Here is a 24013-nt window from a genome sequence, read left to right as displayed (position 1 = left end):
AATATAACAAAGTTAATGCAACATCCTAGACAAAGTGGAGGGCCCAGAGGACAAAGTAAGGTAGAGCTCACATTTCTTGTTTTTCGTCCTGACCTCACACTGGCATTCAGACTATATATTTCTCTGCATCACAGTCTGTTGTGGAGTGGAAGGACAAAAGCTACAAAGGGGTGCTCTTGCTTTTGCCAGCTGAGCACTGAAAGCATATTTTGCCAAGTGCAGAAAACAGGAAGTTGTTCTATAAAAAAACAGAGAAATTCCCCCATTCCAAAACACATATTTACAGAAGAGCAGCGAACCCCTTTTGTACTCCAACAGCCTTCAAGGCAACACAGAATAATGGCCAAAGCACCTAGCAAGGACTTAGTCTTCCTCCTGCAGGTGCTACAGCTTCACCAAACAGGTTCCTTCATGCTTCTTATGACGGGGACGTCACTCCCAGGCTGCTAAAGATAAGATGTTTGCTTGGCCAGAGCCTTCTCTGCTTATTTTGTGGCTATCACATTACTCAGTCCAGTGCATTCCTGCTGAATGACTGAGGTAGGGATTTTGCCCAGTGCACAAGTACACAAGAGTTAGCAATTACCTAGCTATCACTAAGGAATTGCTTCCTGATGAAATGTTTTGAGCTTCCAAGAAAAAATACAGGGGGAAAAAACTGGCCTTTTATTCCTCCAATCCTGATAACATCTAATCACTGACACTTCAAAGAATCGTTAGAGCTTTGCTGCTACCACTTCTGGCACAATTCTTTGCAAGCTTACAATAAAATTACATTAAGCAAATACAGTACATTATTTAAAGCCACTAAACAGTTTCTTTCTAAGACAAAATAACATCATTAGCCAAATATTATACAATTCCCATTAAAGGCTTTTTTTCCCCGCCCAGGCTTCACAGCTTCTTGTGTTCTGAAGGTCTTGGACATAATTCCACTGTGGTTTACAACATAATTACTTTTAGTTATTTGTAACTGTTTAACATCTTATCATTAATATGTATTTTATCTGTTTTGGATTACATATTGCTTCCTTACGTAGTTTCAGAAAGCATCAGTTATTCTAAACATACTCTGTCCAAGGCCCTGAAGGCAGCAACTTCTCTTTACAAGACCTCAATGGCTGGCCACTGCTCAGCCCTCTGCGATATGCACAATTTTGGAACATACATGTCAAAACCGTTCAGGTACATGAAGATAAGCATAAAAATCAAAGCGTCAATGTTATTTCCCATAGAGGTAACTACAAATACCAATAATTATAATTCACCTGTGCAGATCAGCCCATACATGGACTCTGCACTCAAGTCAATGGAATTCAACATGTGCTAAGGGCTTCCTCTTGCTTGATGTTTAGATTGGAGACAGATGACACTGGATATTTAGACACAGGAATTGGGACCTGTTTTGCTTCCATTAAAACTGGATATGGGGAGAACGATCAACACATCAAAATGTGTAGAAAGCACCAGGTGAAATGAGAGAAGCGAAAGGTATGCTGATGTTTCACAATGCTTGAGATTTTTTTGAAGCTGTATGCTTTCACCCCCCTACCATTACTTTGAAGGTTTCTACAATATTTACTGAATTCCCATTCTAACAACATGCAAAAGTTTTCCAGCAAGATGTTTCTGTTTCATTTTCAATATACTTTGTAAGAAATGTTGGTTTAAAGATACTAATACAATGATGCTGTTTCATGTGAAGAAGTTCAAATATATTTAATCTGTTTAAGCACAAGCTCGTTTCTTTTTGAAAGAATTCCAGAGCCAGAAGTCATATTTTTAGACGTGAAAATTGGAAAAGTAGCAGAGGTTAGAGCATGTTTCTGAGACCTCTGAGTGCATAAGACAAGCATGATTTAAGTCTATGTGCTTAGAAGATATCACTAGTCAGGTTGTAAAGAAAAAAAATTTAAAAACCAAGCACACCAGAACACTTGCTAATACCAATAAGGTGAAGGAAAAAAAATCTAGGAGGTGGCATCATTCAGCTTTCAAGCACATGCTAAACAGATACAGGAGTTTCCTTACTTTGAATTCATAAGGGATTATGAAATGCTGAAACTGCTGATAGTAGAGGAAAAAGCCAATCAAACAACAGGGCATGCTTGCCGTTTAGTGTTTGAACTAACCACAAAAATTATTCTGGATTTCAGCACAGTATTCCGCAGCCCATTGCCTTTCCAATCCCTTAGTCTTTAGAGAGCCATATGACTGAAACACTAAAACAATTAAATGCTAACAGTATTTCAAACATTAAGTCATTGTAGTAATACCTAGATGATAGGCAATATACTGTGTTAAATTTTAAGTACAGGTAAACTAGATGAAACAGGTTTATCACCAGATTGAGAAAGATGCCACAGTCAGATACAGACTTAAGCCATAGATCTGTACCAAGATCACATCCCATCTAATCTAATCTAATCCACTAGTGGTGTTTTGGGGTTCTGGGTTTTTTTTGGGGGTGTGGGGGATGTTTTCATTTTCTTACAGTAATAGGCATGCAAGCTAGGACTTTATCGATAAGTTCAAAGCTAAATTTGTATATACTCAGAGAACTGGAAAACTAAACATAAACAGTAAGGACCAATAATGATGTCGTATTATCCATTGTGAGGTTTTTAATTACCTTCCACACTTTAAAATGCACAGACCCCAAGTTTGTGTTGTGATAAAGCATTACCATTATGTTTTCTTTCTTTTCATGAAAAAAAAGTTCTTCTCATTCTCCAAGGACTCAATTGTTAAGAAACAACCATCCTGCCTGGTATTGCAAGACAAATGTTACTGCGCATGCTGTGGTTATGATTCTCATCTAATGCAAGATATCAAATTACAGTCGATTTAATTAAATAGAAGAAGATGCCATCATATCTCACATCATAGCAGTAAAATAGTCACTGAAAAATACTGAAATATCTCAGATCAGCAGAGCATTTAGGAATTATGTTCTTTCTAAAAATCAGCTACTGACTAGAAAAACTGTACAAGAATGAAAGGGCTATTTAAAACAAAAGAATCACCTTATTAAGCCTGTTAAAAAGTCAGTTTCTTAGAGTATAAATGCCCTTTCCCTCTATATACCTCATTATCAAAAGCCTTGGGAAAAAAGTTAGGCTAATGAACAAAAGAAGCAGCCTAGCCTCAGGCCAGTTTCTGCTTTTGGAAATGCCTGTGTAACCACTGATGAAACAGAAAGGAGGCGTATATGCACATCCACAAGAAAGAATCTGGCCTGGTGTTTCAATTGCACTTATAAAAGATCATGTTATTTGAATAACTCACTGTTTAGACACATCAGGCAATATTGTCTGTTCTTTTTTCCTTGTATCCACTGTCGGCTCTACAGGGGTAAGTACTACAGCAGCACATGAGACTATCGACTGGTATGAGTCTTCCCGGCAAACTGCAAAGATAAAAAAAATCTCAGCGTTAAAGAGTGAACTCAGTTTGTATTTTAAATGTTTAAAGGAAAAAAATATAATCAAATCATACTGTGATAAACAAAAATGCAAATGATTAATCAGACTTCACTGTGGTCACCTGCAATGAAAACTTCATTGTTTTTCACATTTCCTAAAGTGCTTGGCTGGCACTTTTTTTTCCCCATAGACTGATACCCCCATCATCATTCACTAAGTTTTACCTAGCACAAGATCTGATGTCAGTCTGCTCCAGCTCATTGGTGTGTCTGACTCTGAAAAGGACTCATATTTCCATAAATGATATCAGAATATAGTGCACTTCTTTTTCCTTTTTCATCACAAACTGAAAATGAAAGTGGAAATTATGGGTGGTTTTCAGACAAACCTCCCACCTTCAAAAATTTCAGACTTTGTAAGAAAATAGATTTGAGAAAATCTGGTTAGTGATTTTTTTTGTCTTCAACTGTTACGTCTCACTTTAATCCAAAAAACGCCAAATCCAAATGGTCTAGGAGTGATATCTGCTATATCGATTCACGCTTTCCGTTAATACAAATTATCTATTTATTACTGTGCTAGATGATAGATGATAGTTAGAGCTAGAAGAATGATCACATATTTCAGCTGAGCATCTGGCTCAATTAGCACTAATAAATGAATACCCAAAAGTTCCTGACCTCCAAACAGACAACTGTATTTGTTAACAGTTATACATATTCTAAATTCTAAATTGCAAGTGTCACTAGTAATTTATCACTTAGCAGTCACCACTCATACTGATTCTGAAGGTATAGATTTCCTTTACAGCCAAGGTGTACCTTTACGAGCCAAATAAAAGCTAGAATTAAGAGCTGGTTGTATTGAACAAAGCACAGCGGCTTCTTATATTATACATTTACGGTACTATTATATGTCATATATAAACAAGAAGAAATGTAGTGACCTATCTTTTAAGCAGAAAGTCACACAGTATTTTACATGTATAACATACAGAACTATTTTATAGTGTGCACATGCACATACACAGCCAATAACATAGCCTGTAAAACAAGGATGACCATGACAAATTCTCAGCAATTCAAAACCAGAAAGAACCTATTTTACAAGTACATACATTTACGGAAGATTGTGACATCTGGGAACATTGAACTGTGGCATTTATTTATCAATGGAAAACTTGTTTCTGAAGACTTTCCTACCTTCCATCCTCCACAATCATGTGCCTCCTTATTGCCCACAGACAACATACGTATTGAATAGCCTACACTCCCCTTACAAGAGAAGCAAAACTGGACTAAAACTTCAGCCATATTGCCTTGACTGGATCAAGAACAACTAACTGTGGTGTTTTACCCTGAGCACTCAAATTACATTCAGCATGAATTCAGCACACATCAACAAGATACACTGCATGCCCAGCGAACACCCTGGAGCAATAACTGCTGCTTTAAGGCAGCTAGACAGTAGATTTTAAGGAACAGGTCAGAACAGGGTTGGATATTTCTACAAAGGTCAGAAAAGTGCAAAGGTCTTTGTTTTCATAGCAATTCTGAGCCATTCAGCAAGCAGCACAAATGGCCAGAGCACAGGCAGATTCTGGCAGGAAGAAATTCTTTTTGTGGAGTACATGTAATTACTTTTAATGCATCTGATGTTCTCCAGCATTGCTTATGCTTGTATTTTTAAATATTAATGTGCACGTTGTGCTAAGTGACTAAGAAACATAAGATGACCGGTACTGAAACCTTACCTTCATTTTTCTTTGGAACCGGCGCTACTCAAAACTTTGTCACTATCACAGACACCCATCTCCAAAACATGGTCATACCCAAAGAGAACTTGCTATATTGCCTACAGGTATGCAAATAGGATATACATTATAGCTTCATAGATAACAAATTAAGGAGGGAACTAAAGCAAAATACATTGAACTAGAGAGACTACATAAGAAAATAATTTTAGGTGATTTTTATCCTATTATGTTACATGCAACCAGCAGACCACCTACTAGCAAGGTGCTGTTTGGTGGGCACCAAATAATGTACAAAACAGTATCTTCTCATTACAACCAGTGACTGAATATGTGCAAATAAGAACATTTACGTCTATTTGACTCTTGATTTACAGTCAAAGAATTGTAAAAAGATAGGTTTGTCAAAGGGCGATACTGATATTCAGCACCTGAATTTTAACCTGAAACACTGATAAAAAAGGGAGAGTAAAGGATGAAGCAAATATGTGTTTTTCCTTAAAAGACCTGTGGTACCACTTGAATACCTAGTTATTACTTTAGAACTTGTAAAGGGTCTGGTGACTATGGAAGCATCACAGGGTAGGATTTCCCCTAGATCAGCCACTTTCCATCAGGGCAGTTACAAAGAAAGATAAAATAGGAAATCACAAGTAACAAAAAAGACACTGCTAGTCTCCTACCCTTTACAGAAATTTCACGAATGAATAAAACTGTGAAATTGCTTTGGTTTAATAATTAATGCTATATAGAAGTTGTGTAATCTCCTGATTTACAGCAGAAGACAAACCCAGTGGTCATCCAGTGTTCTGAGCTCACGGAATTTATTATCCTCCCATTCTAGACAGCGATACTCTCTGGTTTGGCTTTTGAAAACCACTACAATTCCTCCTTTTTATCTCAAGTCTCTGTGCACACAGTCATAAGTCACTATGGGACAGTATAATTAACTAAAATATCATGAAATAGCAACAGCACAGCAGCAAGTAATTTTCACCTACTGGCGTGTATTCTCTTATTATCTGTTCAGAACTTGCATTAAAATAATAAGAATGTGCTTGAATGTGGACTCTCAACTTGAACATTGATGGGGATGGGCACTGTTTTACTTAAGGAGACTGCTTTCATTTTACACTTCAAACTTCTCTTAAGAGTAGCTTCTTTTCTACACCTTCATTTTTTATCTACAAGTGGCTTACACATATCGTACTCTTCATGAATCCAAATCTCTTAGATCCTCAATATATTACAAAACTCAGAATGTCAAACAATTACATTGTCTTGGTTTCAGCTGGGATAGAGTTAACTCTCTTCTTAGTAGCTGGTACAGTGCTGGGTTTTGGATTTAGTGTGAGAATGATGTTGATAACACTCTGATGTTTTAGTTGTTGCTAAGTAGCGCTTATCTTAAGCCAAGGACTTTTCAGTTTCCCATGCTCTGCCAGCAAGGAGGCGTACAAGAAGCTGGGAGGGAGCATAGCCGGGGCAGCTGACCCCAACTAGCCAAAGGGATATTCCACACCATAGCACATCATGCTTAGTATCTAAACAGGGGGGAGTTGGCCGGGAGGCGTGGATCGTGGCTCTGGCATCGGTCAGCAGGTGGTGAGCAACTGCATTGTGCATCACTTGTCTTTTCTTGGGTTTTATTTCTCTTTTTTTTTGTTATATTCCTTTTCATTACAATTACTATTATTATATTATTATTATTCTTAGTATTATATTTTATTTTACTTTAGTTATTAAACTGCTCTTATCTGAAACCATGAGTTTTACCTTTTTTTTCCTTTCCTCCTCCCCACCTCACTGGGAGGGGGGAGGGGGAAGCAGCTGCGTGGTGCTGAGTTGCTGGCTGGGGTTAAACCACAACATACACGAAGGGATTACCCCTTTTAACCATAAATCCTCTCATGTGTCCAACTTGCAGTTAAACAGCCAGGAAGAACTTTACAAATTTAGCCTTACCACATGAATTGGTAAGGAAAATAGAGAAAAGCAGAATTTTCAATCATCTGAGTTGGTGTTTGGAAAATCCATCAATGTAAACAGCTGCCCCAGCCTATTATGTTAATCCTGACGTGAGTGTGCAAGTTAATTCCATGCTCACCACCCTCCGGGCCCAGCCATTCAGCCAGTTTTCAATCCACCTCACTCTCTGCTCATCTAGCCCATATATCAACAGCTTGTCTATGAGGATCTTATGTGAAACACTGTTGAAAGCCCTACTGAAGTCATAGTACACAATATCTACTGCTCCAATAAAGAAACCAATAAAGAAAAATTTTCCCATCTATCTGCTACATTTTTACAATGGCACACAAACGTTAAGTACATATTGTAGGTAGAGGTTCATTATCACACTTGCTGTTGCATAACTCGGGAAGTGTGGAAAAAACTGTACAAGGTATCAACATCAAGGAAAACAATCAGCTAATTTTATACTACCTGTAGCAATTTCTTTAAGTTTGAGACACTAATATTTAGTATCTCAGAATGTGTTACATGCTGAATACCTTCTGAAAAAATAAGTAATTTGCATGCGAGATGGTGTTTTTCAGTACCATTGCATCTCCTTTATTCACAATTCAACCATTGCATGAACCAGCTAATAACTGCAGTGAAATAACAGAATTGGAGTAACATCTTTACTATGTATTATCATTAAAAAAATGTATTTTTCTTAGTGAAATAAAAGACACTACGTACCAACTACAAGTCATATGAAGGACAACTCTACCGAAAGAGAAAACAAACAGTCTAACTTCATATACTACTATTATAAAAGATCTGTACTGCTTTTGAAGTTGCATGATTTCTCCCCAGATTCTTCAGTTTATACTTTAGTGATGCATACAGTTTGTTTTCTTCCATTGCCAAGTGTTTTAAAAGTACCCCATATATTTATCACTAGGAGTGCTGGCTTGGATTTACCCTAGTTAGTTCAAGCAGTCCCAGAACATCATTCACTATCAAAACAGATGTCTACACCTGGAGAAGAAAAAGGTTAGCTTTTTTTTTTTGTTGCTGTTTCTTTCAGGAACAATGAGAATGACTAATTAAACACTTTTCTTCTACTTTGAACCAACTAGTGAAATTTTTTTATTTCCCTGAATAGTAGGACAATCGGAAGCCTTCAACAGCTACTGAATAGAATGTGTATCTCTGGAGAATAAAAAGATTTTTAAAGCTCTAGGGGTGTCATTTACAGTGTCTATTTCAAACACTGCTAATTGTACACATTTTTTTTCCCTTCTTTTTTCTTTTTTAATAGAGGAGAGAGAATATCTGCTTATCACCACTCACTATCAAAAAAAAAGTCTCCCTTCACACAAGATGCAAGTGATGGTCAGATGAAATTAGCAGCAAATACTACCTCCTTAGAGAAAACAGAAGGGAAATGTTTATATGCAGTGTGCAATGAAGCATAAGGGATTCATGACACAGGGAGACAAAAACAGTGAAGTATTTCTAGATTTAAAAAAGCTGGGCATTTATTCTGACAAGTCAAAGTATTTACACTTGTGCCTGTAAAGTTTAAAATAATCAGCTCTCATTGTTCAAGAGACAGATCAAGTCCAGAAATAACTGCTGTTTTATACCAAAAAAACTTCTGCTTTGGTAAAAAACAAGGCAACCAGTCAGGAGCATGGAAGGTGTTAAATACTCTCCCCTGAAATATCCGCCAACTGCCACTGTAGGAGACAGGGGACTGAAGTATGGGAGAGCAATATCTGGATCGCAAGTATCCAATCGCACATTCCTTTTACTACTGAAGGCCAGAGATATGTTTTAATTACTCCAGAGCACCAATTCTCAGTGCAGGCCTTTACATTTTGGCACACTGTTTCCTAAATGCAGCTCTGCCATGATGAGGCTCAGGAAATGAGCCACCCTCTGAGGTGCTCTGAACAAAGGACAAGGAAGAGCTGCAAGATATGCAACCTATATGCAGGTTCTTCAGATAAGGGAAACACAGGACAAAGAACTGTTACACGAGACAGAGATTTTGCTAAAAAACAACACCACAAAAGCCACTCAATCAAACAAAAAGGAATAGAGGATCTACTGTAAATTTCTTTAGTAGATTAGTCTAGTTTTGAGGACAAGTGAAGAGCTGAGGAAAGAAAAAGGAACATTTAAAACACATAACAAGCTATTTTCCCAGGAAAGCTGCTGACACTAGAAATAGTTTGTAAGAGAGGATCTTGAAATCTCGTCTATTAATTCTGGCATCTCCAGTAAGAATTGTGATTAATCACCATGCTAATCCCTTCCTCACCACACAGACATGTCCTCTGATATTCTTGGTCCACTCAGTGGGCTCAGAAAAGAACCACTGTTCAGACCTGTCTCTTCATCAACCCCAAACATCACCTGCATGAAACACTTCAGCAAAACCAAGGGTATGATTTCAGTTCCATACTCTCTTTTCTCAGTCCCAGGAACACAACAAAGTCTTTCAATATTTTGTTATTAAACTCTAAAGCCCAAAGACACTTTTAGTCTCTTTAAGGCAACACAAAAGGTCAAGGTACTTTGTGTGAAAGCCATTTTTGCCCATCTACTTAAAAAAAAGCCTAATATTAAAAAATAATAAAAAAGCTTAATTTTCCTGCTGCTTGATTCTAGATTTGATGATGGTCTTTGGGAAAAAAAGGAAACTAAACGGATCTCTATTTTATTATTAGTTCAACAGTTATTCTAGGGCCTCTTGTGCCTTAGAAACAGCTACATTTCACAATACTGGCCAAATGAATACTTAAGAGAATGAGACTATATGCTCACAGTCCCCAAAGGGTTTGCTGTAATAATTCCGCAATAAAACCACAGGCCCAATTCTTAAACACAGCATAGTCACAATCAGAAATTTTGTAATAGCAACAATTACAGGCCCATTACGGGCAAATGAATTACTTTCTATCAGGTTCTTATGTTTCCTGGCTCTTTTGCAGTATTCACGAAGGCTGCACACACATATCTGCTTTGTGCTATCCACACTGGCACCCAACGGTGAAGGGTACATAACGCGGCATTAAGCAGGAGCCAGGGAATTCTTCTAACACACCAGCAGTTCTGTAGTGATTATCTGCACCCTTGCTTTTGTATCCTAAGTTTGCTTGTTGTCACAAGCCACTGTGATAATACGGTAATAGTCACATGTGAAATTTGGGCCTACTGACTTGTACTCTATGTATAAGAAATTAAACTGTAAGAAGCAGTGAATGCTGCTTCTTTTAATGTTAATGCTTAATGGAATGCTGCCGTTAGTGTTGATACTGAATAGAAGGGTATGCACTGGTCACCTAAGGACCCTACGGACATGCTAAGTGATGGAAACACGGATTGCTAAAATAATCACCTAGATAATAACAACACTGGTGGCCCACTTCTTGCACGTTTTCTGTTAAGGTCACTGTATTGACAGAACAACTGTAGTTTGGTCTCTCTTGAGAAGGTCACAGTAGCACCTTTAACTCCTGTTCAGAGTCCTCTCAGGCAGCCTCCCCCAGCTTACAATGACTTGCAGACTTGCTTAAACAGAGGGGTTGTGTCTGTATTTACTAATCCCTCATGGATTTTATGAATTTGTTCAGTTACTTCCGTTCTTGCACGAACTTGTAGCATCCACAACGTCCTGTAGAGTTCCAAAGCTGAACTATAGGTTACGTGAAGAAATATTCGTATTAGCCCACTTTAAACTTGCCACCACCTCGTTTCATTTGACTCCCCCAATTTTAGTATTGGAAAAGACAATGCACAATTCCCACTTCACTTTCCACTCAGGATTTTACAGACTTTTGGATGCTTTGCCAGTCATCGCTTTTACAGGCTGCAGAATCTGCATTTATTCCTGTATAAAACCTGTTCCATATCTCTGGCTACCCTGCTAACCTCTCCATGAACAACCACTCCTTGTTGCGGTTCCTGCAATAATGGATCACTGTAGCAACACCAGGAGAAACTGTAACTGCATTCATGGAAAATTAAGTAGGTTAGTTTTTCAGCTGTAACCTACTGTACACCTAAAACATTCTATCTATTTACGCTTGCAGCTGCTTCTAAAATACTTTCTCATTCACAGTGAACTACTTAAAGCAAGTATTGTTCCAAGCAGTCTACACAGGAATTGAAAAAACAACCTTTAAAAATAAAAGCATATTCTATATCCAGTAGGTAGGTATTGCCTCTCAATATCAAAAAGCATTGTTTTAGTGTTAACATTAGGACTTTTAAAATAACGACTAACTTCCATTAGCTTTTGGCAACACCATCGGTCAGGGTGATGTCACAGGCTTGTATTTTTAGCACTGTAGTCTGTGACTTGTGTTGTGACATGGACATGAATAAAAACCACGTGCATAAATGAGGGAAACATTGTAATGAAAGACTGATGATCTGAGCCCCAACAATCATGTCTAATTCTGCCAAATTGCAGGAAGTCTCATAATTGAACATTATGAATATCCATTAGAATAAAAAGTGGAGGCTTAGTCATTCAGTCTAGGATGCACAGTAATAATCACCATGTGGTCCAAATAAGTGCATCGGTTTATTCACAAAGAGGCTTTGAAGATAATTGGTTAAATTAATTTACCATAGAAAACAGCTGCAGGTAGGTTCATGGGGCAAAGGAGGCTCACCCAGATCTCCTCTGCCAGTAGCATATCTGCCCTTCTTGGCCTATACGCAAGCCTGAGCTCTCAGACCCCTTGGTCCTCCTGACTTATCAACAGAGCCACAAAGTGCGAGGCTGTCTGCCGTAGATCTTGCTGGGAAATAAGAAAGAAAAACACCACGGTCCCGGGTGATGGAAGAAAACAGAACAGCCAAAACCTCCGCTTTTCCAGTAAGAATGCAAAAGGTATTACTGAAAGTGCCAATTTCAGATGGAAGCATAAAGCCACCCTCTGGGTAATAGCCATAAGGTACCAGAAACTGGGAAACCCTCATCTCTCCTCCTAAAGGACAGGGAGGAAATCCCAAAAGGGATTTCACCAGCCACAAGAGCCGGCTGCCTCCAAGTTCCCTTTTCAGCCAAGAGAAGAATAATAGTTTTAGTTCTGTTTTTGATCACGTTTGGGTTTCTATTTAAGCTATGTGATGTCTTCAAGAAAAGGAGAGAAACAGGAGCGACTATGACACTGGCATTTTAAAAGGAGGAATATAAAAAGACCTGCAGGGCATTTCTGTAGGCACAATACAAGCCCCTGAAGGAATGACTACTCTAACAACAATATCCTTGACTGTCATTCACTGCAAGTAAAACTGTCAAAACTCGATAGCAAACGTTTTCAGGAGCACAGTCTCTTGGCTTCAACTATTATTCTTGGACTAGCTGAAATAAAGACTGACAGGCAAGCAAGATTAATTTATTGTTGTTTGTATTGAATGGCTGTAGTCACAAGAAATTAATTTAAACAATTAATACACAGATAAACCTCCAAAAGCATAGTTTCCCAAGAGAAATCATTAAATAAAATCACCATGTCAGCTCTCCTTGCAGTTTCTAACAACAAAAGCTCACCAGGAAAATTATGTGAGGTATTTTTGTTTTGCAAGAGTACGAGGCTATTTGGCTTTCTATTATAACCATATTGGCACCTGCTAGCAGGAGCATGAGGTACAGCTGCCAGTAGAGCTGTATGTCTTCTCAGTCCCAGAATGACAGCCTTTGTCAACCTCAGTGACAAGCAACCCAGCGAGCAGTCCCTACAGCAGCACATTTGTCATAGCTATTCCTGACTCATTCCTGCTTTCACAGAAGTCGCTCATATACCATGTACTAGAAATTTACACTGGACATTGAAACAATTAGAGGATCTATAACAAAAATACCCTCCCTCCCTTTTCTCAAGGAACACATCTTCCATATTTATCATAAAATGCAAACAATATATTTCACACCTTTGCCCTCTCTAAGGTGGGTGGTTTCCTTTTTTTTTTTTTTTTAAAAAAAAACTCTTGAGGGAATTTTGCTGTCATTGTTTTTGTTTAGTGATTAAAAATGTCCCAACTCTGGAACCTTGCTTAGTTAATAACTCCAATGTTTGCACATCTCCCTTGAGAAACTTCAAGATCACTATGTGATTAACTGGTATTGAGGTTTTGTTTTGTTTTTCTTAGGGCTAATTTTGTCAAAGTTGTATAAAATCAGTTTTCTGGTACTATTTATTAAATCTAACAACAACACATACCAAATAAAATCAACCTCTTCAGAAAATAAAAATAAACATATATTGGGGAAAGTCAATTCCACCTTATTCTCCAGACTCTGTCTGGAGTGGTTACAGACCTTTCCTGGACTAAGCTGCAGCCTGGCCCCCACACTCATACAGGATCCTATGGGAAAGCAAATTCAACTCAAATGTCTCTGCAGTCACTTAACAATCTGGCGTACAAGCATGCATAAGCAAACAGCTGGCTACTACTCCAGCTGACTGCTCCAGTGTAACTGCAAAGCAGTGGAGAAATGAGGAAAGTGGGAAAAGCATCACCCACAGTCTCACTACTCGGTATTCCAGCAGCAAAGGGACAGGCCAGCAGCATTATGATGATCTATTGATATACCTCTGAGCCAAGAGGAGAAATGGAGAGGCTTTAGGGAACAGCAGGTTAAATCCTGGGATGAGACAGAATACACCACACCTTCCTCCTGTGGGCATCTACGGCTAGGCACCAGCTAAATCTGTGTCTGAAGGAAGAGCACTTGTATGTTTGCAGGATTGGAAAGTGAAGGCTCTTCACTGGTATGTTGCGACAGCAAGCAAAAGATGGACTCCAGAAGACAACCAGAATAAGAATTTCCTAGGCTGCTCACACAGCTTTTCATGCAATACCAGGGAAATGGTGTTCACAAGTTAGCTAGCTGACAAGAAAGGTCAGTGGCAGTTGTGGAAAGAGAATGGTACGAAGTCTCTTGTGCCACGAAGAAAACTGGGAAACAGAATATGACTGTCTGTCTGTCAGGCCTGCACTTTTAAAATTCTGCCTCTTTACATAGCTTGCAGATTTTGCTACACTTTCTGTTTGTCACATATAATTTACTAGATTTCAAGGCCAAATGAAACTATTGTGGTCATCTGATCTGACATGTGGCACAGGTACATGCTGTGGTTCTTCCAAAAGTTCAATATTATAGTCCTGATGCAAAACTACGAAGAGTAGAGGTCACTGCTATGCCAGGTTTGCAAGTGATCTGCTGAGTTCTTCCAATTAATGGTCAAAATAACAGCATAATTTTTCCAATTGATTTTCAGAAGTACAGACCGCTAGCCAAACATCTATGCTGCAGATAAAGCATATGCCAAGTAAAATATATGCATGTCTGAAAGGTAATAAAACAATTATTACTGACGCCTTTTCACACTTCCTCCAAAAGTCTCAAATATTCTAAAAAAATCACTAAGGCTTGAAATCTAACCAAGTTTTGAGGGCAATGTATTTTACTTTAAAGACAAATAAATTGAAATAGGAATAGATTATGCTTGGCTAAAAGGGTCGGGGTCAAAATGACAGGCAGGTCAGGCAAGCTTAGCAGTCTTGAAGGGCCATTAAACTGGATGATTCTAACAAACAGCGCTTGAATGGAGCCCAATGCAGGATTATATCCCTAGAAACAAAGAATGCAGACTATCACTATGCCTCTAAAGTTGAGTTTTGGTTCACAGCAAACCAACAGCTCAATGTGCTGCCTCTGCAAAAATGTCCAACACAAGCCTTAGCTGTACAAATATGGAATTGGTGACTCTGAAGTCACTGAAGTCAGGCTCAACTCAGTTATCACGTCACCTTCTCAAAAAGATGACTGAAGGGTGCATTCATTATGCTGTATGTGATCCTGTATGGGAGAAAATCCCAGACCTCCCTAAACAAGCAGAGAAAGGTATAACAGAAGTCAAATTGTAGCTTTAAGAGCAATTAAACTATTGGGGGGGGGGGGGGGGGAAGACAAACATAAAATTGGTGGCTGTCTGTCTTTAGACATGTTTAAAATTAAGACCAATACATTTCTGAAAGATATGTGTTAGTCAAGTATATATTTTAAGGTTCATTACAAGCATAACTATGCAAAGTATAATCACTTTGCTATTTAGGAGACCAGACTTGATGAATTGAGGCCCCTATCTAACCATGAAAGTCACAAAAGGTGGTTGCTCAAGGTCACAGTACAAGCGTGTGACATAGATGCTTCAGTTATCCTGACCTGTAAACCAGTGTTTTTAATTATACGAGTGGTCATGCCAAGCAAAATAACATTGGCATGTATAGAGGTATTTTGGAGGCTGTTTTCCTCAAGAAAGTTATCTAAATCATTTTCGTCTTCCTGTAATCTTCAAATCCGATACTGACGTTTACATTGCAGCTCTACAGAGCTCAACAGAGTGAAAGAAGAATGATGTACCAGAAAATTAGATATAAAACTACGTGGTTTTACTTTCTTCCAAAAATATTTTCCTGTGCATAGGTCATAACTCTGCATAACACGCAGATGTCTGTTAACTGACCATGTACTTGGCACCCGTATGTAAATGTCCGAAAAACTTCAGAACAGACTACCACAGGACAATGAGGTGTCATGCAGATATACTGGTACTCTAAGCAGAATAGCCAGAGCTCAGTGGTCTCCATCCAGGCCTGCATTAGATATGCTCTAAGCTCATTAAACATCAGAAAACTTACCAATGAGGAGTAATTCAAATTCCTAACATGAATCAAATAAAAACCTAATGTGCAAAGAAATTCAGTTGCTTCTCTTCTTGCTTCTTGTTACGCGTGAAGTTCTTCACAGAACGCAGTAATACAAATCTATGAACCAATGCAACACTTAAACCCAAGCCATTACAAATTCATCAGGGTCTGTTCAGATTCTACCAGTCATAACAACTGCAAAGCAAAGAATGAATAAAACAAGTCACTTTTCTTTTATTGGCAACCAACGATTTGGAGACTAGATAATAAGAAAATATACATTTGCATATTATCCCTCTCCCTTGGTTTAAGCACCTTTCCTCTGGTTTTGGCTCTAAAAAGGAAAGAGTGCCCTTTAGTGGTCAGGTAGATTTACTGCACTTTTTAAACTGCAATACTGTACACTGGTAATATTAGTAAGAGCTGCAAATGCTGAGTGATGGCACAGTTATTAATACTGTTGTTTTTACTTGATGAAATACTGTAAATGTTTTTTGGAGAGGAAGGAGGGTGTTTTATTTAAAGCATGATTTGGAACCTGCACTGAATATTTTTGTGCCTCATCTCCCCTGATAGCAAAGAACTACATGCTCTTTCTCCTGCACTCCACCAGGTGATAATCTAGGCTATAAATTTTATGAATGCAGAAGAGGATACAGGGACATTCTGTAGGTGCTGACAGGAAGACAATTCGAAAACCTGTTCCAGAGAAAAAGCCATTATGTTCTAAAACAGCAGAAGATGCACAGGAAATAGGAGCAAAACACACATTACTGATTTTCACAGGATAACTCTCCAGCTGAAGATAAAAAGTAAATGGCCAAATTCACCTGGAGCTTTCTTTGGATTCATCAACCTCAGGATTTCTGAAACCAAGGTGAGCTGGTTAAATAGAAGCAAAAAGATGAAAGCTCAATTCTCAAATTGCACCATTTGTCAAAGCAGATGAAGAGTGTTCATGAATATGGAAGACTGGTTGTGTATCTGTGAATCCAGCAAAATCTGGCCTAATGACTATTTAAATAGTGGGAACACATTCATAGCCCCACGTTCCATCTTCCCTTGGGAAATCTTCGATCTTTACTTCAGATGTCATGCCAGAGGCATCCGAGGAACCAGTCAAGTACAACAGAACCTTCTGAAAGTTAGTGGAGTGCAAATGGACCAGATTTCTAGAAGTACCTAAAAATGAAGATAAACCACTTTTTTCTAATCCACAGTGATTCTGGAGACATCTTTTACCTGCAACTAAATACCAGGGAATCTGGCCTTATATAAAATCAGCTATATCCATCAGTGTCTACCACTTGTTTCCAAGGGACAATACTCCCCTTTACTACATATTTATGTAGCTTGCTCCTAAAGGATGGCACACACAAACACCACACACACACACAAAAATCCAGGCTCTAGAAAAATTGTAACCTACATAGCAAAGCTAGATAAATTAGCTCCCAAGTTTCTAAAACGTAGCGTGTGTAATGGCACTGCTCCATTCTCATCCAAACGTCAACAGCTGTCACCTCCACAACCTAATTTAAAATCCTAGCACTCACTGGAAGGAGTCCCACTAACTTCAAGAATACTCTAGACACCAGGGCGCAAAGGTTATCCTTGTCTCTTCAAAGGGAGGGTGACTAATGTGATCGTCAGCACGCAGAGCGTTTACTTGCACTTCGGAGTGCATGACCACCAATTCTGGAACCTCCTTCCAACTAGTTCTTTAAGCCGCTGTGTATAAGAAGGTAATTTACTTCACTCTTTAGTGAACAATTATGCTCTTAGCTGATTGGAATTTAAGAGCAGGCCTAAGATTAACACTTGACATTTGTTGAAAGTCCTCCAATTTAAAAACAAGAATTATTTGGAAGTTACCCAATATTTTAAATATCATATGTATTAATCAAAATAAAACTTCACTTCTGATAAAATCTTAAATATGAATGTTATGTACTGCATTTAATCTACAGTTAAGATAATATTCAAAATATAAAGATCCAAAAATTAAAGGAAACATACTTAACACATCATCCTCCTTAAAAACACACCTCCTAATTGTCCTATATGATTAATTTGTATCCATCAGTGGCATCTGAACCAGCTAGATGCTTTAAGCAGTCAACAGCATAAAAAAAGCTGGAAAATCAGCTAAAGTAACATTATTGCATTTGAAAAAGTAACTCCTGTTTCAGTCAAAATATAGTTTTATAGCTCTGCAATAAATATATATAAACCAACACCATTCAGATGTGAGATGCCATGCATAAAATGTGCTAAAGTTACTGCACTTAGGCCACCAGCACCCATTTAGATTTAAAAAGCAGGCAATGCATTGTCTACTCAACAAAGATTTCTCACTGTATGCTTTTAGTTTTCTTTCATATGTTCAGTTTCTCTTTATTAGCTTTGGTTTCAGAGGTACTGTCTAGTGTAACAATACAAAGCATAAAATACTGCTATGAGATAGCTGCAATCCTTTCGGATTAAACACTTGACCAAGGTTTCATTTCACTACCATTCCCTGTCTGCCTCTGTACAACTGTATAAGCAACATGGATAGCAATGATTATATACAGTACTGCTACCCACAGATGAAAAATGCTATGAAAGAGCAATATATTAAAATTTTATATTGATACTACTTCTGAATTCTGAGCATCTATTTTGATTTTTAGATCTACTAATGGGTTTGTTGCTGAAATGTGTTTTTAATATGAAGTAATACATTAAACATTTTGCAACCTGTCAATGCTGAGACAGCAGAGAGACTGTTCAATCTAACTAGCAAATGATTCCCAGAGCTGTACCGTCAGTATTAATGATGTCAGGTCACAAACATGAAAGAAAGGAATGATTGCTTACTTTACCGAACCATGACTCCTTCTGATAGAGTAGGAAGCAAAGATTGCACAGTAAGGTATGGTTCACTGCAGCTTCAGATAGGATATACACAGCCCTCCGTGCCTCCCAAGGAAGGTCAAGAATGACAGGACCAGCCCTCCTCCTTAGTCCCTTGAAATTCAAAGATACAACAAGTAGCTAAAGACTGAAAACTAAGTTTGAGAGTCAGGATGATTGTGGGATCAAGGTTGACCATGAAGATCTCAAAGACATACATTTACTGCGGGGTATGTGAAACTTTCCTTCCTTAGATAACTCTTTTAACTATTTTATTTATTAAAAAAGCAGCCAACAAGTGGTGCCTTTTCAGGACAGTGGAAGTCAGGATTTCTGGCTGTATCTGTCAGAAATAACAGCCCTCAGCTTAGGGTCTGACCTAGCAGCTAAAACCTAAGGGGCAGGAAGTTTTAACCAGTTCTGGGGGTCACACTTACGTTACTCTGCTATTTTCTGATGTTGGCATAGTCCTGAAGGAGCCAGAGGAGGTAGCTTGTCTTCCAGTTGCAAGAACATGTTGTGAGCAAGAGAAATATTAGTAAACCAGAAGGGAACTGTGAGATAACATATAGTCTCTACTTCAGTACTCTTTATGCAGAAACAGCTTAATGTTAAAACCATCCAGTTATGCCCCTAAATAATAAGAAAAATGCATTGAAAAGGTGTATAGAAAGTGTATAAAAAATAAAACCTTATGTAAAGTCCAGGATACAGCTAATGTGCCCAGCAGCCGTTCTCAGTAGGAGTTTCCCATGCCTCAATTAAAGACTATAAGATGAAGATGTGGAGCCTGCTGTGGAGGTTAGCAGTGATGAGGTCCTTCTGCTGATGTACAGAGGGCTGTACAGTCAATTACCACACGCATTAGCTCTGTTATCTCTTCCTTGGTTATGGAATATCTAACTTGTCATGAATGTAAAGAGAATGAAGAAATATTTCTAAATAAACTAACCAAAACCAGTTTGAAGTTCAGCACACAGCAATGTATTAGGCAATCTCCAGGTTCTGCCTTGATGACACATGGAAAACAAGGGAAGTTACAACCATTTGGGGTTTAACAGTTTCTCATAGGACAATAAAACATCATAAGAAATGTTTGTGGGCCAAGACACTACTACTAAAAACAATCTGGTCACAAGCATTTGGAGGGCACTTGCATAGTCATACAGGTGCATCCCCAGTCCTTGAAACATGGCAAATGCAGCCATCTTGTAAGAATTGTTGGGTAACATACACTGATATTTACACAATATCTTCCAAACAAGTAAAAATAGAACTGCAGGAAATGATGAACTGATTTAAAAGAGAGCTTGTCAAATGAGCGAGGGTTCCCTTGATAGGCTCCACAGTAAATGTCTCAACTAACTAACCAAGATTCAAGAAACTACTAGGTTAGTACTACCTTCCAGTCTCCAGCTTCTTGCTTTGAAATCTCAACAGGAATGGTGTTTTGCTTGCTAGAGCCACTGAAAGGAAAGGCAGAAAAACCTCGATACCCTGCCCATTTTCTAGTGAATATAAGGCATGAAAATAAATGCTTTTGTTTTCCCAAGTGCTTAATACCAAACAAGTATCACTTCTACTGTAAGAAACTGAATGTTTTTTCTTTTTAAAAAAATAGTGCACTTATTCAGGTACTCATACAGAGATTCACAATTGTTCGTTTAGACTCACACTAAAAAACACAAAAAAGTCTACATCCAGGATTTCAATACTACCAGATATATCCCTGGCACAAGGCTGTACTGCTCCAGACTTATCCCAGCAGAAATCCCAGAAAACAACGAGGACTGAAAGGGACTGTAGGCCCCACCACATGCTGCAGTGATGCTCAGCTTGATGGGCAGTGCCCGGGCTCTGGGAGAGAGCTTACCTGAGATTGTGAGCAAAGTCTGAAAATATGACTTCAGTATATCACTGAAACTGGAACGCAAAGAAAAAATACAAATTTTTCTGCATTTTAAAAATCTCAGCACTTAAACTAAATTATTTTTTGAGTATTTGAAGTTGGCCATACTTTGTTGTGATCATTGCCAGCAGAGCCCTGCCCTCTAAGGTCTCCATGTTGACATAGTATGGATGACAACAATATACCAAATTTTAAGCTTATCAACACTACCTTTTCATTGTTAATGATGAACGTGACACAAAAATTTACAGAGCTGCTACAAAAGTATATGAAAGATGTTTAAGCATTTAACAATATTTAATTTAATAATACTTAATAATAGCTATGCCATAGCTTAAACATCTGTAAGTTTTTATAAGTTCTACCTAAAAAATTGAATAGGAAAGTTTTTTAAAGTAAGAATTTCCTGAAATTGTATATACAGTCTACATTCATTCATGCATATTGTCATTTGAAGGCTAATACTGGGCACTCCTGTTAATAGCGTACCACAGATGCTACCACACATCTAAATCACAAACATGCTGAACAGAAAACTTAGAGCCCAGTTAACATCTCCGTAATGTTAAAGGGATAAGAAGAAACATGGTACATGAGAAACCTCACTGCTGTTAAGCTTGTTTGGGAAAAGGCTTGTCCAATGCGTATCATGTACGTTGCTTACAGTACTTAACAACAAAAAGAAAATAATTTATTGCTCAGGTGGCTCGCTCTCTCCCTCCCATGTGCCATCAGCTTTACAGTTAAGTGACCTGGCAAGCTGCAAAACACCAGTCCTGATGGGAAGCTTCGGCCACTTGTTTCCTTTTAGAGTGTATTTTTGTATATGCAAGCAGGAGACATTCAATTCCTGCCTCTCTCTATCTACTAAATAGAAGACCTTTCCCCTCCCAGTTATGGAGGCACTCTGCTTTTGATTTTTAGGAAAACGTGACTGCCTATTTAAAACAAATTTTCCAATTTTTCACTGAACAAACAACAAAGGCAAGTGCTGAAATCAATCTGGATGGAATATCTTAGAAATATTTCTACAGAGAAAATAAAAGTACTTCCTACATTACAAGCTCTATTTGGAGGTAAACTATTACCGTGTTGTTAAACAGGTATTTCACAGTTTTGACTATGGAGTTGCATTCCCTTGAGAGGCATTTTCACAGTTTAGTTACTATTATTACAATGTGAGAACGCTAAAGTCCAATATAATAGAAATTACCCTTGCATATAATTTGCAGGAATGCTTTGTCATGTACCTAAATTAGTAATGCTATTTAGGATAGGAATATTCAACAACAGTAGTCAACTTTAAAAATTTTACATAGTAAAATTTACATTAACACAGCTCTAACTTTGCATTTTTAAGAACCTAGTAATCAGTGAAGAAGTAGTAAGCAACCCGCTTCAGTGGCTTACACTATGTATTAAGGTGCATGTTCAAGTGGGCAGTTATTTCAGAAAGCTCCAGTTCCCACTCAAATCAAGTGCAAAATCTTACTAATATTAGTGAGAAAAAAAACACAGAACATGCATGCACTGCATTTTGTACGCTGAATAAAAATAGAAAAACAAATGCTCAATTCTGTGGAGTGCTGTGGACTACTTTTCCATGTGAACATGAAGAAAGTTTGTAAAAGCACAAAAAAGGTTTAGCCATTTATTTTCCTTGTGCCTTTGAAATTCATCCAGTATTCAGCTAATTCAGAAACCAGCTCTCAGGGCCCATATCTAATCAGCAAAGTTACTGCTAATGTCAAAAAGCATTTTGACTTACTAAGAAAAAAAAAACATGATCACATCTTAAATTTTATTTTTTTTTCTAATCTTTTTAAACGTCTGAATTTCTTATGGGCTTCAGGTATGTATCACTGCCTCTCTGATACAGAGTGCACGTACCATGGAGACCTACACTGTAAAAAAATCCCACAGGGTCTAGCAAAGGCATAAGCAGGGCCATGACCCTGATATATAATGGGAATGGTGGCAGAGGTACACTTTGTAGAAGAATTTGCTGTTTAAGAATCTGATTAACCTTTATTAATTAGGTACTGGATAGAGGGGGGTCATCATTCAGCTTCTCAGTAACTTGTGTTGATTTTACAGTGATATGACTAAATCTACAGTTGCTCTAAATGCAATACTCTTTCTGGATTTTGTTTTCATTGGCACGGCTTGTTAGGGATACTGATAAACATTCACTTAAAAACCAAAGCCTCTATGGACATAATTACCTTGTTACCAGGTTGCTAATTACTGCTGAAATTAACAGTATCATATAAGATTTAAAAATAATTATATAACACACAGGTAAAGATTAAACTTACCAATACATAAGCAAATAAACACAATCAGAATTATTCTGCCTACAACATAGTCTTTGTGGTCCAGGGTCACAGCTCAAGACCACAAACCGTCCCATCAACATGTTTTGGACTTTACTGGCTTCAGGTACATATGAACAACAATTTTGATGGAGGTGCAGGGGGGGAGACGGGGATAAGGGCGCAGAAGGATAGGATACAATTTCTCCACATTTTGTGATACATCAGATAATCAAACCACACAAGTTTTCCCTAATGCTTAAGAATACAATCAGGGTACAGAAAGTTATACAAGGGATGAATTTCACCTTTGTGCTGTTATCTTCTTTGTGGTTTTGAGTAAAAAAGTTCTGAGCATATGCCATATTATAAAGGAAATATATTAAGTTCTGCAAGACCTTTTCTACAAAAAGATGAGTTTCTCTTCTCTATTGCTAAGGTCTCCCAGGTAAAGACAGGAGAAGGGATGAGAATAGACATAGTTCTAATCCAGAACAGAAACTCCCAGGTTACCATGTTATTCTGGCCTTTTTATTATAATATCTATATATAGGAATGCCCTGTACTTACAAATCAATTTTTACGAAACAAATTATCACCTCTTCACTGAATTATATATATCTAACTCCTTATTATCCCAAATGTAGGTAGACTACGGTCACAGGTACAGTAAGAAATAATTAAAAATTCCCAACTTCTACCAAAGCATACTTCTACAGTAATTTTTTCTTGTGGCCTTAATTCACATACTTCAAGCACTTTATAGCCACTGAATTGCTGCTTTCCTTTATATCTTCATATTTCAAATCAATGCTTGTAGTTGAAACTCTTTATTTCCAGGATCATAAAAGCACATTCCTTTACAAGGTAAAAAACTGTTTTCAAAGACTATTAAGCTCTAAGGATTTTTAAAAGTAGTTAAGCATACAAGATATTGAGTTAAACTGAAAGTGCGTTTTGAGTGAACCCTGACACAACCCTTTTCAGACAAAACTGGAGTGCAGATGAAGAGGCTAGACATAAC

The 24013-nt window shown here is 37.9% G+C and overlaps 1 protein-coding gene across 5 annotated transcripts in view; it reads right to left on the bottom strand.

Moving 5' to 3' along the window:
• Positions 1–24013, bottom strand: part of CCSER1 (coiled-coil serine rich protein 1) — a 719834-nt gene that overhangs the window by 541480 nt on the left and 154341 nt on the right. For all 5 annotated transcript variants that reach the window (XR_007766366.1, XM_050895848.1, XM_050895851.1 and 2 more), the window contains exon 8: positions 3289–3409. Coding sequence is in view for 4 of the 5 variants with exons in the window: in XM_050895848.1 (XP_050751805.1) it covers positions 3289–3409 (121 nt within the window). In the remaining variant the exon portion in view is untranslated. The remainder of the gene's footprint in view (positions 1–3288; positions 3410–24013) is intronic.

The sequence above is a fragment of the Gymnogyps californianus genome, chromosome 4 (genome assembly GCF_018139145.2).
Source record: "Gymnogyps californianus isolate 813 chromosome 4, ASM1813914v2, whole genome shotgun sequence".
NCBI classification, from domain to species: Eukaryota; Metazoa; Chordata; class Aves; order Accipitriformes; family Cathartidae; genus Gymnogyps; species Gymnogyps californianus.
The sequence above is the reverse complement of the archived record's forward strand: the minus strand, read 5'-3'. Positions and strand labels throughout refer to the sequence as shown.